The sequence below is a fragment of the Carassius gibelio genome, chromosome B10, assembly GCF_023724105.1.
Source record: "Carassius gibelio isolate Cgi1373 ecotype wild population from Czech Republic chromosome B10, carGib1.2-hapl.c, whole genome shotgun sequence".
Lineage (NCBI taxonomy): Eukaryota > Metazoa > Chordata > Actinopteri > Cypriniformes > Cyprinidae > Carassius > Carassius gibelio.
Genome location: NC_068405.1, coordinates 26,081,715 through 26,094,854, shown reverse-complemented (window position 1 = coordinate 26,094,854; position 13,140 = coordinate 26,081,715). Strand labels below are relative to the sequence as shown.

General features: G+C 35.8%; 1 protein-coding gene across 1 annotated transcript; it reads right to left on the bottom strand.

Moving 5' to 3' along the window:
- Positions 1–11,440: 11,440 nt before the first annotated feature.
- On the bottom strand, positions 11,441–12,667 carry LOC127966591 (C3a anaphylatoxin chemotactic receptor-like). The gene has a single exon (XM_052567699.1). It carries the CDS (start codon positions 12,659–12,661, stop codon positions 11,657–11,659), a length of 1,005 nt encoding a protein of 334 aa, XP_052423659.1. The 5' UTR covers positions 12,662–12,667; the 3' UTR covers positions 11,441–11,656.
- Between the last annotated feature and the right edge of the window lie 473 nt (positions 12,668–13,140).

The window sequence follows — 13,140 nt, the reverse complement described above, 5'->3', positions numbered from 1 at the left end:
TACAAATCTCCAGGCTTTGGAGCTTGTTTAAATCAAAGGCAGTCAGTGGGGTAGTCCTAAAGAAAAAAGTGGTTTACTATTAGTTTGGGGGCGGGGGGAGTTAATATGTTGGTTTATTAGTCATTTAAATAGTAATTTAGTAATATTGTGACGAAGAGGCTGAGGCTGTCGGATCCATCTGCAGTATTTTATTAACACAGGTAAGGGCAATCCAAGAATCGTAACTTAAACAGGCGTGGGTCAAAGGGCAGGCAGCTTAGGTTCACAAACGAGATCAGATTCCAAGTCAAAATCACAAGAACAAACACGAGAGACAAGCTAGAGGCAGAGTTAGGGTAAATCAAGACTTCACAAATGAACTAACAGCAGAGCAGTCCAGATAAAGGGGAGCTGAGGATACACAGGTGAATATAATGCAAAGCTAAGGAGATTAATCAGGAGATAATGAGCAGGTGAGTAATAGGCAGTCCTAATACGCAGGAGAGAGGGATCTGGTGAAACCAGGAGGAGGCGTTGTCGAGCGTTCCGTGACAAATATTAATACAGTGCACTCTTAATTTGATCAACAGATAATTCTTCAAATAGTCTACAGCATGGCTTCCGGGTCGTTCAGCTCATCTGTCGATACATTATTACAGTTCTTTACCATTTCAACATGGAATTATATTCATTGTGAAAATAATTTGATTTTTATTATTATTTTTCTTTTTTTACTATTGATCATCTTAATTTGATGTTTTATTTCATGCTTTTATACACGGATTGTATTATTTATGAAGGGAATTATATTTCCCGTGAGGGGATTTTTCAGCATCTATGCAGGGCTGGACTGGCGATCAAATTCAGCCCTGGACATATCCAGCCCACGAGTTTCCCCATTATTGATCTGCTGGGTTAAAGTGCCTTCAGTTGGAGTAAATAAATGAATAGTAAAAAAGGACAAAAACAAATAATGATAGATATTATTGAAATTCAAAGCAAATACATTTTTTTTTTCAAATAGAAATGCACTTGACACTCAAGCAATGATTTTGAGCTAGAATCCCAAAGAAATTAGGCCTATTTCTAATGGATTCTGTCATCCTTTCCTCACCTTCAAGTGATTGCAAACCAGTATGATTTACTTTCTTCTGTGGAGCACAAAATAAATGTATTTTTTAGAATGTTACCAAACCATTTTGCAGAAATTCATACAGGTTTGGAAGGACATGATGTTGAATAAGTTTTTTTTATATATATATTTGGGTGAACTATCCCTTAAAAAACGTTATGATTTGTAAATAATATACACCTAATTTATCAAATACACTGATATTTATATTTAATCGGGCTCTTATTTCAAATTAATTAGAAGTAAACATCTAAAGAGAGAAATTCTTGCTTATAATGTAATAATAGACCTACTAATAAGATGGTCACGAGAAGTAAGACCATGGTAAATTACTATGGTGCTGAATTGAAAAGTCTATGTAGGCCTGTGCATGTATTCCAGTTTACCTCTTCATGCAGTTTATATCATCACTACCTTTAATGTTCTCATATACTGTAGCACACAACACAACTATAACAATAATTCTGTGTCACATCTGAATTGATGAAGCGACTTGTGTTGTTTATCACTATATATTGTGACGCAAGCGCAGCACTGTATTGGAGACTGTTCCGCTCTACTTTTGGCCCTGACTACACCACTGAAGGCAGTGTGTTTCAGAAGAAACAGCTGTAGAGACGAGGGCAGCTTTCTGAGTGTGTAGTGAATACATTGTTCATACAGACGAACCGCAGCATGCTTCATACACTCTACAAAACACTGGGTTGAGACCGCTCCGTAGAACTTTGGGTTGTTTTAAACCAAGTTTGGGTTGAAATTTGGTCTTGAATTTAACACATCAGGGCTGGGTTGGGAACGCCATTTTCTAACCGTGAAAGAAGCGAGAGACGAGTGAAAGACATTATGGTAAGTAACGTTAAAGATTCAAAATGTAAACTTAGCGTTTATTGTTTACCCGGTTGTATGAAAGGCTGAAACAAAAGAACCTTAATGTTTTATAAAAATAAAATGTGGACGCGGTTTTCGACTCAGACACGGAGGTATAACATTACTGAACAAGAGAGGTACTTTTAATATAACTTCCGTGAATGTCTTACATCACTTACATAAGTTTTTTTTGCATTATCTTTTTTTTTTTTTTACCTTTATTTAACCAGAGAGTCCTGGTCAAGAGGCAACAAAATTTACACAATTATAAACATGCAAAGGAACATTAAAATAACACGGGTTATGAAAAACAATTGCACAGTATTGAGGCAGTCTCCATTGCTTTCAGTTTTGTTTTAAAGTGTTTAAGGACGAGAGCTCAGTCAGTTTCCAGTCCTGTGGACAAAGGCTTTCTTCCCCAACTCAGCAACAGCTGATCATTTGATCGCAGGGAGTAAGAGTCAGCACTTCTCTGTGTGATTAAAGTACAAATGTATGGAGGCAGTTATCCAAGCATAGCTTTGAAAATAAAAGTGTACCAATGTCCCTGCCTCTTAGTGGCCAGAGAGGGCCATCCCACTCGTGAATACAATTCACAGTGATGCGTCATGGCTCTACAGTTAGTAATGAACCTCAAAGAAGCATGGTAGACAATGTCCACCATTTGAAGACATGAAGAAGCATTCATTTAAAAAAGATCACCATAATCTAGCACAGTTAAAAAAGTTGCAGTGACAAGGCGCTTTTTTACTTCAAAAGAAAAACACAATTTATTACGGAAGAAAAACCCCAGTTTAAGTTTTAATTTCTTCACAAGTTGTTCTATGTGTGGTTTAAAAGTGAGGGAGTTATCACTCAAGACACCAAGGTATTTATATTCTATAATTTTCTATAATTTAATATTCTATAATAATATACTCTATAATATTCCCTTCAAGAGTAGACAGTACTGGAACAGTCTGAAGCACCATTGTAAAATTTGAAAACAACATTAGCTTAGTTGCTTAGTTTTGTCAGCATTAAGGACTAGTTTTAACTGAAGAAGTGGATGCTGGACAGCAACAAAAGCTTTCTGCAGGGTTTCAATTGCCTGAGCAAGGGATGATCAATAGCAGTAAATGACTGTATCATCAGCATAAAAATGCATATTAGCATCAGAAACATTTTGACCCAAATCATTGATATACAAGATAAATAAGAGGGGGCCCAAAACTGAGCCCTGTGGCACCCCCTTATGGACAACAATAAAATCAGAACAGAGTCCCTCATATTTAATGCATTGAGTCCTGTTATTCAAATAATTTGAGAACCATGCAACTGCATGCTCTGACAATCCTGAGCAAATTAATCTGTTCTTTAAAACAGCATGGTCGACAGTGTCAAAAGCTTTTGACATATCAAAAAAAAGTGAAGCAGAGAACTGTTTCTTATCAAGTGCTACAATAATATCATTTATCACATCACCTTCATTTATCGCCTTCATAGTAGCGGTGATAGTACTGTGTTTTTTTCTGAAGCCTGATTGAAATTAAGAGAGGATGTCATTTTAATACAGGAACGCTTTCAGCTGATCACAAACAAGAGATTCCAGAATTTTCAATAAAACACATACATTTGATATTGGCCTATAATTAGACATAACTGCTGGATCACCTCCTTTTAAAGGGGGGGGGGGGGGGTGAAATGCTCATTTTCACTCAATATCCTGTTAATCTTGAGTACCTTTAGAGTAGTACTGCATCCTTCATAACTCCAAAAAGTCTTTAGTTTTATTATATTTATAAGCAAAAGATAGTTTGTACCGTTTTTTTCCCAGAAAAACACGGGTGGCTGGAGGCGTGACGTGTGGGCGGAGCTAAAGAATCCCGAGCGTGAGTAGGCTTTTGCGTTGAGAGCGTTTGGAAGCTGTGACATTACTGTGAGGAAAAAACCATCATCCAAAACAAACCATGGCTAACAGTCAGATTCAGAGTATATTTATGATCCAGAATCAATTTCAGAGGCTGAAATAGAACAATAGCAGCAGCAGCAATGACTACAGCAGGACGTCTCTATGTAGTATGTACTGAAACTGTATATATTTGCTTAGCGGTTTTGGAAAATGACTAAGTTCCACTCTGTCGTCTTTTTTTATTTTTTTTTATTTTTTTTTTTAAGGTGTACATTCGGAAAGTGCAGTTTTATGCCAACATCACATGTTGTTTTACTTGATGTGCTTACGCGCCGATAGCTAAGTTAACAACACAGAGATATTTGAGGCAGTTTTACTCACCGCCTGTGGTTCCAACACACGATCGTGACCCTTTTTCTGCATTATCCTTAAGAAATAAACGATATGCAAATCCGGCATCAAACTGGGCCTTGTTTGTAAAACAAGCATCTTCGAAATGCAGGGAACAAACAAAAACACTTGCACAACTCCGTTGATGCTCTGTCTAAATAAACTTCATCCACTTGTCCCTTAATGATGTTTTTTTGTTGGGGGGGTTATCTGTGCAGGGTTGTCTTGACCTGACAACCAAAAACACACTTTTTTTGTGACATTTCGCTCTCGTTTTGATCAGTGAATGTCTCTGCTCTCAGTGCTCTGCTATACGGGAGCGTGCGCTCTTCCGGCAGAAGTGCCTTAGGACCCATATAAGGAAATTCCGCTCCATCTAACGTCACACAGACCCATACTCGAAAAAAACTTTCAGAAACTTGTGACAAACCAGAAGAAGTATTTTTGGAAAAAAAAAATACTCCTTCAAACGTACAACTTAATTTTTGAAACTTTGTCCATGTTTAGCATGGGAATCCAACTCTTTAACAGTGTAAAAAACTCAGTATGCATGAAATAGCATTTCACCCCCCCCCCCCCCCTTTAATAAAGGTAAAACAAAAGCTGATTTCCAAACGGATGGAATTTTTTTGGTTTTGATTGAAAGATTAAAAAGATCTAAAATTTGCTGCTGTCTTCAAAAAGTAAGGCTCCATCATGTCTGGCCCAGGGGGTTTTCTGTGATCCAATGTTTTTAGAGCCTTATACACTTCAAGGACAGTAAAAGGATTCATCAAGGAAGTTCCTGGATTATCAAACAAGGAACCAGATAATATAAAGTGTTCATTAAAACAATTGAAGACTTCACTTCGATCATAAACTGGGACTGAATCGTTCAAAAATATAGGAAGAACCTGAGATATTTTATTCACAGAAAGAGACTTAATTACATTCCAGAATTTATGTGGATCATTGAGGTTATCAGTGGTAACAGACAAAAAGTATTCAGATTTGGTCTTTTTGATAAGAGAAGTGCATTTATTTCTAAGTCATTTGAAAACAGACCAATCAATGGAAGAAGCTGTTTTTCTTGCCTTGACCCATGCTCTGTTACGCTCATGTATGGTATCTGCCAGTTCTTGTGAAAACCAGGGATTCTCTCGCCCCTTCACTCTGCATTTCCTTAAAGGTGCATGTTTGTTTACAATTTGCATAAAACTTTTCTTAAAAAATGTCAATCCTATCTCTACATCTGGTAGTAACCCTATGTTTTCCCATTTCACCAGTGACAAATCATAATGAAAAGCTTGTTCATTAAAATGTTAAAGATTCCTCTTACAAACAACGCGTGGTTTACATTTCGAAATTTTAGTATTTCGACAGGCAGCAACTACACAGTGATCACTTAAATCATCACAGAAGACACCCAGAGAAGAGAACTTATGAGGCACATTTGTTAAAATCAAATCAATCAAAGTAAACTTTTCTGGATTCTTAAGATTAGGTCTGGTGGGTAGATGGACTAACTGGGTAAGATTAATAGTCAAAAAACCTTTTAAATTATTTAGAACTGGAATTTAGCCAGTCCCAGTTCAAATCACCTGCCATAAGTAGTTCAGTGTAACTCAATTTAGCCAAAATATCCTTTATTGAATAAAGACGATCAACAAACTTTGTTTCACATTTGACTTTGACTCAATTCTTTGATACGTAGAAGCCAGGCAAATTCCTTCATTTACTGAACAAGTGAGATACAAAGCTAAAATGCATTGAAGTTTAGGTAGGTCTCTGGGCAGAGCTGGCAAAAAGTTTATGTCACGATCCAATTGAATCGGTAGTTGCTCTGGTTTTATAAAAGGTATAGAGCAAGTGCCTCTGTAACAAACATTTTTCAAATTGAGGTGACTGTCCGAAGCTCTCCCCCAATGTGTCCAGGAACAGTTGCTCACTCCAAGATACCAAATGCCCAATAGGCATATAAGAATAGTAAATAAGGCCATTATCCTAAACTTTAAGCACTAAGAAAAGTGAATAGCACAGACCTCAGTTTGGGATGCTCAGATACTCCAGGACAGTTAGCTGCAGAAGACTGTAGCAGGCTCAGGTCCAGGACGGTTAGCTACAAGAGGCTGGAGCAGGCTAAGGCTCAGGCCTGTTAGCCCTAGGGATTTCAGGAACATCCACAATCCACATATGTTTGTCAAACAATGCAGGAAATACTGACTGCCGTGTTCAAAAAGATAATAAAATGTTATAAAATCCTTTAAAAACATCAAAACAGAGACAAACTCCTAACTAAAAAACAAACAAAGGACATGCTGCCATCTTGGATTGTGGGCGTGGCCTATGATTGTGTCAATTATCTGCACTTTTTGAGGTGTTAATAGACGGTTATGGTTACGGTTACACTCATGTTAATTTGTTATCATGTTTTTCGTGGTTAAACTGAATGTATGTTAGTCTCCTAAAGGAAACGGCATTGTGTAGTAAAGACTAGCATAATTATTTTGACGCTGTTGAAGTGGTAACTGTTAAAAGTATATTTTACATGTAATATTTCAGACTTGTCAAGCACGTGTCTTCATTGTCCTGGCCCTGAGAGTTAAAGACACAGAAGCTGTTTGTGTGAGGAGTCACAGACTGTGAGGAGGAGCTTCTTCAGAAGAGAGGGACAGACGGGTTTAAGGAGAGTAAACTTCAGAATAACATCAAGTTATCTTTATTTTTACTACGACTAAAATGATGTTTGGTTTTGTAGATGTTGAAAACCAGAGACAAGATAACTTCATTCTTTTGAGACTGATGTGAGTTATTTTTTAGAAAAATAATTCTGTTGTGTCCTGCCTGTTTACTTCACATTTTGATGCAGTAACAGTGTTATTATATGTTCATATTTTAACTATTGATGTCCCTTTTTAGCACTCAAACTAACTTTGGAGTTACACAGACGTCTGCTTGTGTGAGGAAGTGGTGGTTTCCTCAGCTTCTTTAGAAGAGAGGTTAAGATAGTTTAAGGCAAGTAAACTTCATAATTTCATGTTATAAATTCTTTTTTTTTTTCACTAAGAGTAAAATAATGTTTGTTTTTTGTTTTTGTAGATGTTAAAAGCCAGAGACATGGGAGAGCATCATTCTTTTGAGATTTTATGTAAGTTATTTTTAGAAAATAAATGTTTCTCTTGTCTCCTGCCGGTTTACTTCACACTTTGATGCAACAACATTGTGGTTACGTGCTCATTTCATGAAAACCATTGATGTCTGTGTTGATTGCAGAACTTTGGAGTTGTCTGATTTGGATAGTCATCATTCTTCGTCTTCCCTCTTAAAGGAAAAGTTCACAAAAAAAAAAAGAAAAGATTTAATTGCCCTCATGTCATTCCAAACCTATAAGACTCTTATAAGAGTTTACACTCTGTCATTCATACACATGCTCACATTCACACATGCGTCTGTTAAATGTTATAATATCAATGTTAATGTTGTGGTTTATTTGTGTACTGTCATGCCAGAATAGTTGGTAAAGAACCTAACTAATTGTACATTTACTGTAGTGTTTTCATATATTTTTATACATAGAGTAGTGATGCGCGGGTCCCACTTTTCTGAAATTATTTGGCCCGCCCCAGCCCACCCCAGCCCGCCCCAGCCCACCCCGCAAATAAAGTACAATTTCTTCTCCCCGCAAATAAAGTACAATTTCTTTACCCGCTCCGCCCCGCGCATTGGGGACATCACGGAAGTTACGTTGCTGCTTAGACATTCGTATTGTAACCTCATCAAAGAACCCAATAAAATGTGAAAATATTCCAATTATTTAATATAGGCTATAGGGAATTGTACTAGTGATAGTTTGTTCGTGAACGAATATTTTAGGTGAATGAATCATTCTCGTTCATGTAATCCACTTACTCATATTTCTCATTCCCTGAAGTTCCTCCCTCCACAGCAGTGCGCGAGTTTAGCGTTATTAGCAGCGCATGCGCAGCTCGTGAACAGCTCTGTGAACTGTTTCATCCTGTCAAAGAGTTTCTCAAGATGTGACGGAGCATGTGATTTGTTGAATGTAGTGAACAAATACGATATTCCCGTTTGTGAACGAGTTGAATGAACTGATATATAGCTTGTTCGTGAATGAAATGTATGAGAATATACCGGGTCAGTGAGCCAAGCATGTAAATCTCGATCAGCAATCAGCAGATACAAAGCACAGTAATAGGTGCACATACGCTTGTTTTCATATTTAGCATACAGAACATAACACCACGTTTAATCCACGATTTATTAATGTGAATATATTATATATGAACAGTCTGACCAAACAATTAAAATGTTTAATTATGCAAGAATACCTTGCGCTTTGTTCATCTGAACAACTTATTTAGACTATTTATTTAATGCGAACATGCACACACTTTAATAAAGCCAAATCAGTTTTTGTCACAAGTAAATACATTTGTCTACCTACGCCATAACACATAAGACACTCTTTTTTGCCAGTTGCTGTGGCGTATTTGTGTATAATATGAAAAAATGGTCACTGAACAAATCAAATCATTCCAGTACCATAAATTGATTTTTTAAATTGTTGTTTTTAGTGACCCGCCCCAACCCGCAATAAAGTGCCAATTTCTTAACCTGCCCCAACCCGACCCGGGTTATGAGAGGACCCGCGCATCACTACGGGAGAGGAGAAGGTTTCTCCGGTAACGGCTGCAAAGCAGCGCTGAGCTCACAAACGCTGCCTTACCAAGCATTACATGCGAAATGAAATCGAACATTTTCTAAATACAGTAGTTCTCCTTCTAAAATATAGTGATAAGAAACATCCGCTCTGGTTTTTGAAACCCTGCAATGTAATTTTAAACCATAAAAAAGCGACCCAGCAGGCTGGTTTAAACATAATAAAATAACCAAAACAACCCAGCGTTGGGTTCGTCCCTTTTTGACCCTGTGCTGGGTTGCCAAAATAACCCAAATTGGGTTGTTTTCAACCCAGCAGTTTTTAGAGTGTAGCAAATCCAACGGTTTATTAATACTCAGATCCAAATCTGAGCGATGTTGGAGAAGCTACTTTGAACCGGGCTACATGTAAGTCAGAATTTACAGTAGTGTCAAAGTAGATTTTTATAGAAGTGGCTAATAAAAAAGTAACTAAAATGGTTTTGTTCTTATGCAGCCCATTTAAAAAATATGAAATCATATGCTGCTATATTCCATTTTACAATTTTGTTTATTTCTATGAAACATTTCAAAAGATTAACCAGATATTTTTAATCAATGACTAACAGCACTTCCAGTTATTTAGTTATAAATGATATAAATATATAAATTATAAAATATTAATATACAATTAATCAATATAAATAGTAAATACACATTACACACTTCTAATCATTATTCTAATATTCTGATTTGCTGTAAAACTACTGTTTAAAACTTTATATTTTTGTGTATGTGTAAACCAATTAAAAAAATGCAAAAGTTTTTTTTTTTTTTCTCAGCATGGATGCATGTTTACATTGATTAAAAAAAAATACAGACCTTTATAATCTAATTTAATATTCCATTTGAAACAAATATTCTTCAAAAAGCATTGATAATAATATCCATGTATTATCAATTGTGCATCAATAATAACATTTAAAATTACCAGTAAATCATCATATTAGAATGATTTCTGAAGATCATGTGACACCGAAGACTGGAGGAATGAAGAAAATCACAGAAATAAATTACATTTTACAATTTAATTTTTTTTCCTGTATTCTGATCAAATAAATTTAGCCTCATGACCAGAAGAGACTTGTTTCAAAAACTTTTAAAAAATCTTTTTTATTCCAAACTTCTGGATGGTAATTTAGATTTCAAATTAATTAGCAAATGTTTAACGGTTCTTAAAAATGAATTAAACATATTTGCTGAGATGAGATTCTCCAAAACCACTTGTATCATCATTATATAAAGTCTATGTGTGTCTATGTGTACAATAAATCCTCAATGTTTTCTCTCCGGTTACGTGAGGAGTGGGTCCAGAGGCTTCAGTTTCAGAAACAGCACGTGATCGAGAGCATGAGAGAGCAACAAATAAGAAGAACTCAGAGGGTTCAAGAGATTTTGAGAGTTTAGACGCTTGAGTGATTTTAAACCAAACATACTTCTTTAAAGCAATTTCTATGAATACCTGACATTATATATCAGTATGATTCTTTAACTTAAATGAGTTATGATTTATGCTTTTTCTGAGAAAGACAATATTCATAATTTGTCATGGTTTCTCACTTTCTGTTCTGTTCTGTTTTACAAAATGTCCCTCTTTAAGACAAACATAATAATTTGCTATTTTGCCATCATATGAGGCATGTCATAAATCCTTTGCATCACATGGGTCAAACACATGTAGATTCTCAGTATTTTAAACTAATATTGTCCTTATCAAGCTCCATTAAAGGAATATGAATATACTGCTCACTATTTATACTACAAAAGTATTACTTCTGCACTGATCCAGAATCAGGTCACTTTTATGGAATTTTACAGAAAGTTTTATAAAGAGAACATTTACAGGTTTATTTTATTTGATAATGCATTTGGAATAGAGATCTTTCAGTCTGTCATCTGTCATTTATTTGACCAGTTTCTCCAGAATAAAAAAGGAAAAAGAGGAACTTCTTAAGTTTCTTAGGAGTTGCTGGTTTTAGTTATTGCTGGTAAATGTGTGTCACACTGATGTAATGTTCATATACATTTACAGCAAAGTATTTGCAATCTTAAAATCTCTTATCTGTCATTTAATTTAACACGTGTCTCCTGTTCACTTTCCTGTCGTGATGGAAAGGAGGAAGTTGTTTTGTTGCAGCCTCCAAACGTGTCCTCATTTTCAATAAAACCAAAAAATCTAATTACAAATGAATTAAAGGTTCAGTGAACATTACAGTAATGATAAAATTAAAAATTTTGCATTTTATATTTAAAACAATGTTTATACATCATGCACTTTTCTTTTGAGTAATCAACTCCATAACTCCATAACACTAAAGTAGAAAAACACCAAAATGACTAAATCACTGAGATAAGGCAATTTATATGTTATAAATGTATATGTTAATAATGTTTTTGTTATATTCACAATTACAAGCTTTAAATTACATTTTCTTCTTCATGAATTATGCATATAATTAATTAATCAAGCATTAGTATTCAATCACTGTGATGTTAAGCTTTGACGATAGTTCACAAATCACCAATCACTGAAAATACATCAACAATACAGAGAGAAACACACAGGAATGAAGAATAAGAGTTAGATGACTTGCTGATTTCGAGTTGATGAATTTCAAAAAAAAATAATTAGAACAACATTATTAGAATAGTAATAAAAATAAATCAGAAACCTCTTTATAAATGAGCTGGTATCTTCACTACACTGAGTGTGTGTGTTGTGGCTGTGTGTATTGTGTTGCTTGTGTTCCCTCCTCAGAGAAAACTCTTTCAAAAACACGTCTTAGAGAAAGTTTAACATTGCTCTTAAAATCCTGTCCCATGAAAACATACAGAATGGGGTTCAGACAGCTGTTGAAATACGCCAAAGAGAAGGTCAACGGAAACACTGCCCAAGCCACAGAGGAACTGGATTCCTCTCCGAACGTTAGTAACAAAACTACTATGTGATACGGCAGCCAGCAAAGAAAAAAGGCCACGATTACAGCAGACATGATACGAAACGCTCGTCCAGAGTGAAAATGACTCCTGCCTAACTTGCGTGCGATGAATCCGTAGCATGTTGTGATGCATATGAGAGGAACTAAAAAGCCAAACACAAATCTGATGATGCTAAAACTTCTATACAATTTAAAATCGTCAGCAAAATCGCAGTATGTTATGTTATTTACTGTGAAAGTCTTAGTTAACATAAAAGGCACACAAAGAAGTGAAGGCAGAATCCAAGCCGATACACAGGACAGTCGTGCGATGAACAAGCTGCGATGATTCTGAGCCCAAACCGGTGTGATCACCTGAGTAAACCGATCCAGACTAATAAAGCTCAGTGTGAAAACGCTGGCAAACATGTTGATGAGTATAATGAAGGGGAAAATCTTGCACAGTACGGATGCATACGGTGAGAGATCAAAAGCGCTCTCGGTCACGATGAAAAGAGTGGTAATGCAGCAGATCGCTAAGAGGTCAGCAATCGCTAGATTGAGAAACCATACTGTATTAACAGTCCTCTTCATCTTCAATCCAGCAACATACACGACAAATGCATTTCCAGGAACACCGAGGATCAAGGTCAGGCAGTAGAAGACCAAAGAAATCTTGTTCATTGCATTGCTCAGCATTTTAAAACATTCCAGACAAAAAACTTCATCCAAGTTATTATTGTTATAATCAGTCTGGTTCATTTTGCTTGAGTTGCTGCTGTCCATAGTGCTCTGCTTGTCCTGTAAATATCATATATTATCAGCGTCAAACATTTAATCATTCAGTTAGCAGATTCTTTTATGCGAAGTGACTTATGAACAATGTTCCCTCTAAGCTGTGCAGTCGCAACAGAAGGAATAATGTGTGACAAGCACAATAATAGTTTGGGAAAGCCTTTTGAGAGAATTCTAGTAAATGTGAAATAATTGCAAATGGTTGCGGATGAAAGAGCTCAACACAAGAACCAATGCAGTGTGGCTTGATTAAGTGCTGGAAATAGCAGATGATGGGCACAGAACTGTAACAAAACTCTTACACATTTACAGGCGTAGCAGTGTGCAAACTCTAATATACTTTTGTTTTAAATATTTATAAAAAATATTAGCTTTTTTATAAATTATAAGACTAATAAAAAGTTGATCTCAAAAAGATAATTCTGCTTCATTTTTAAAATATTAGCTATATATTAATTATATTACATGAT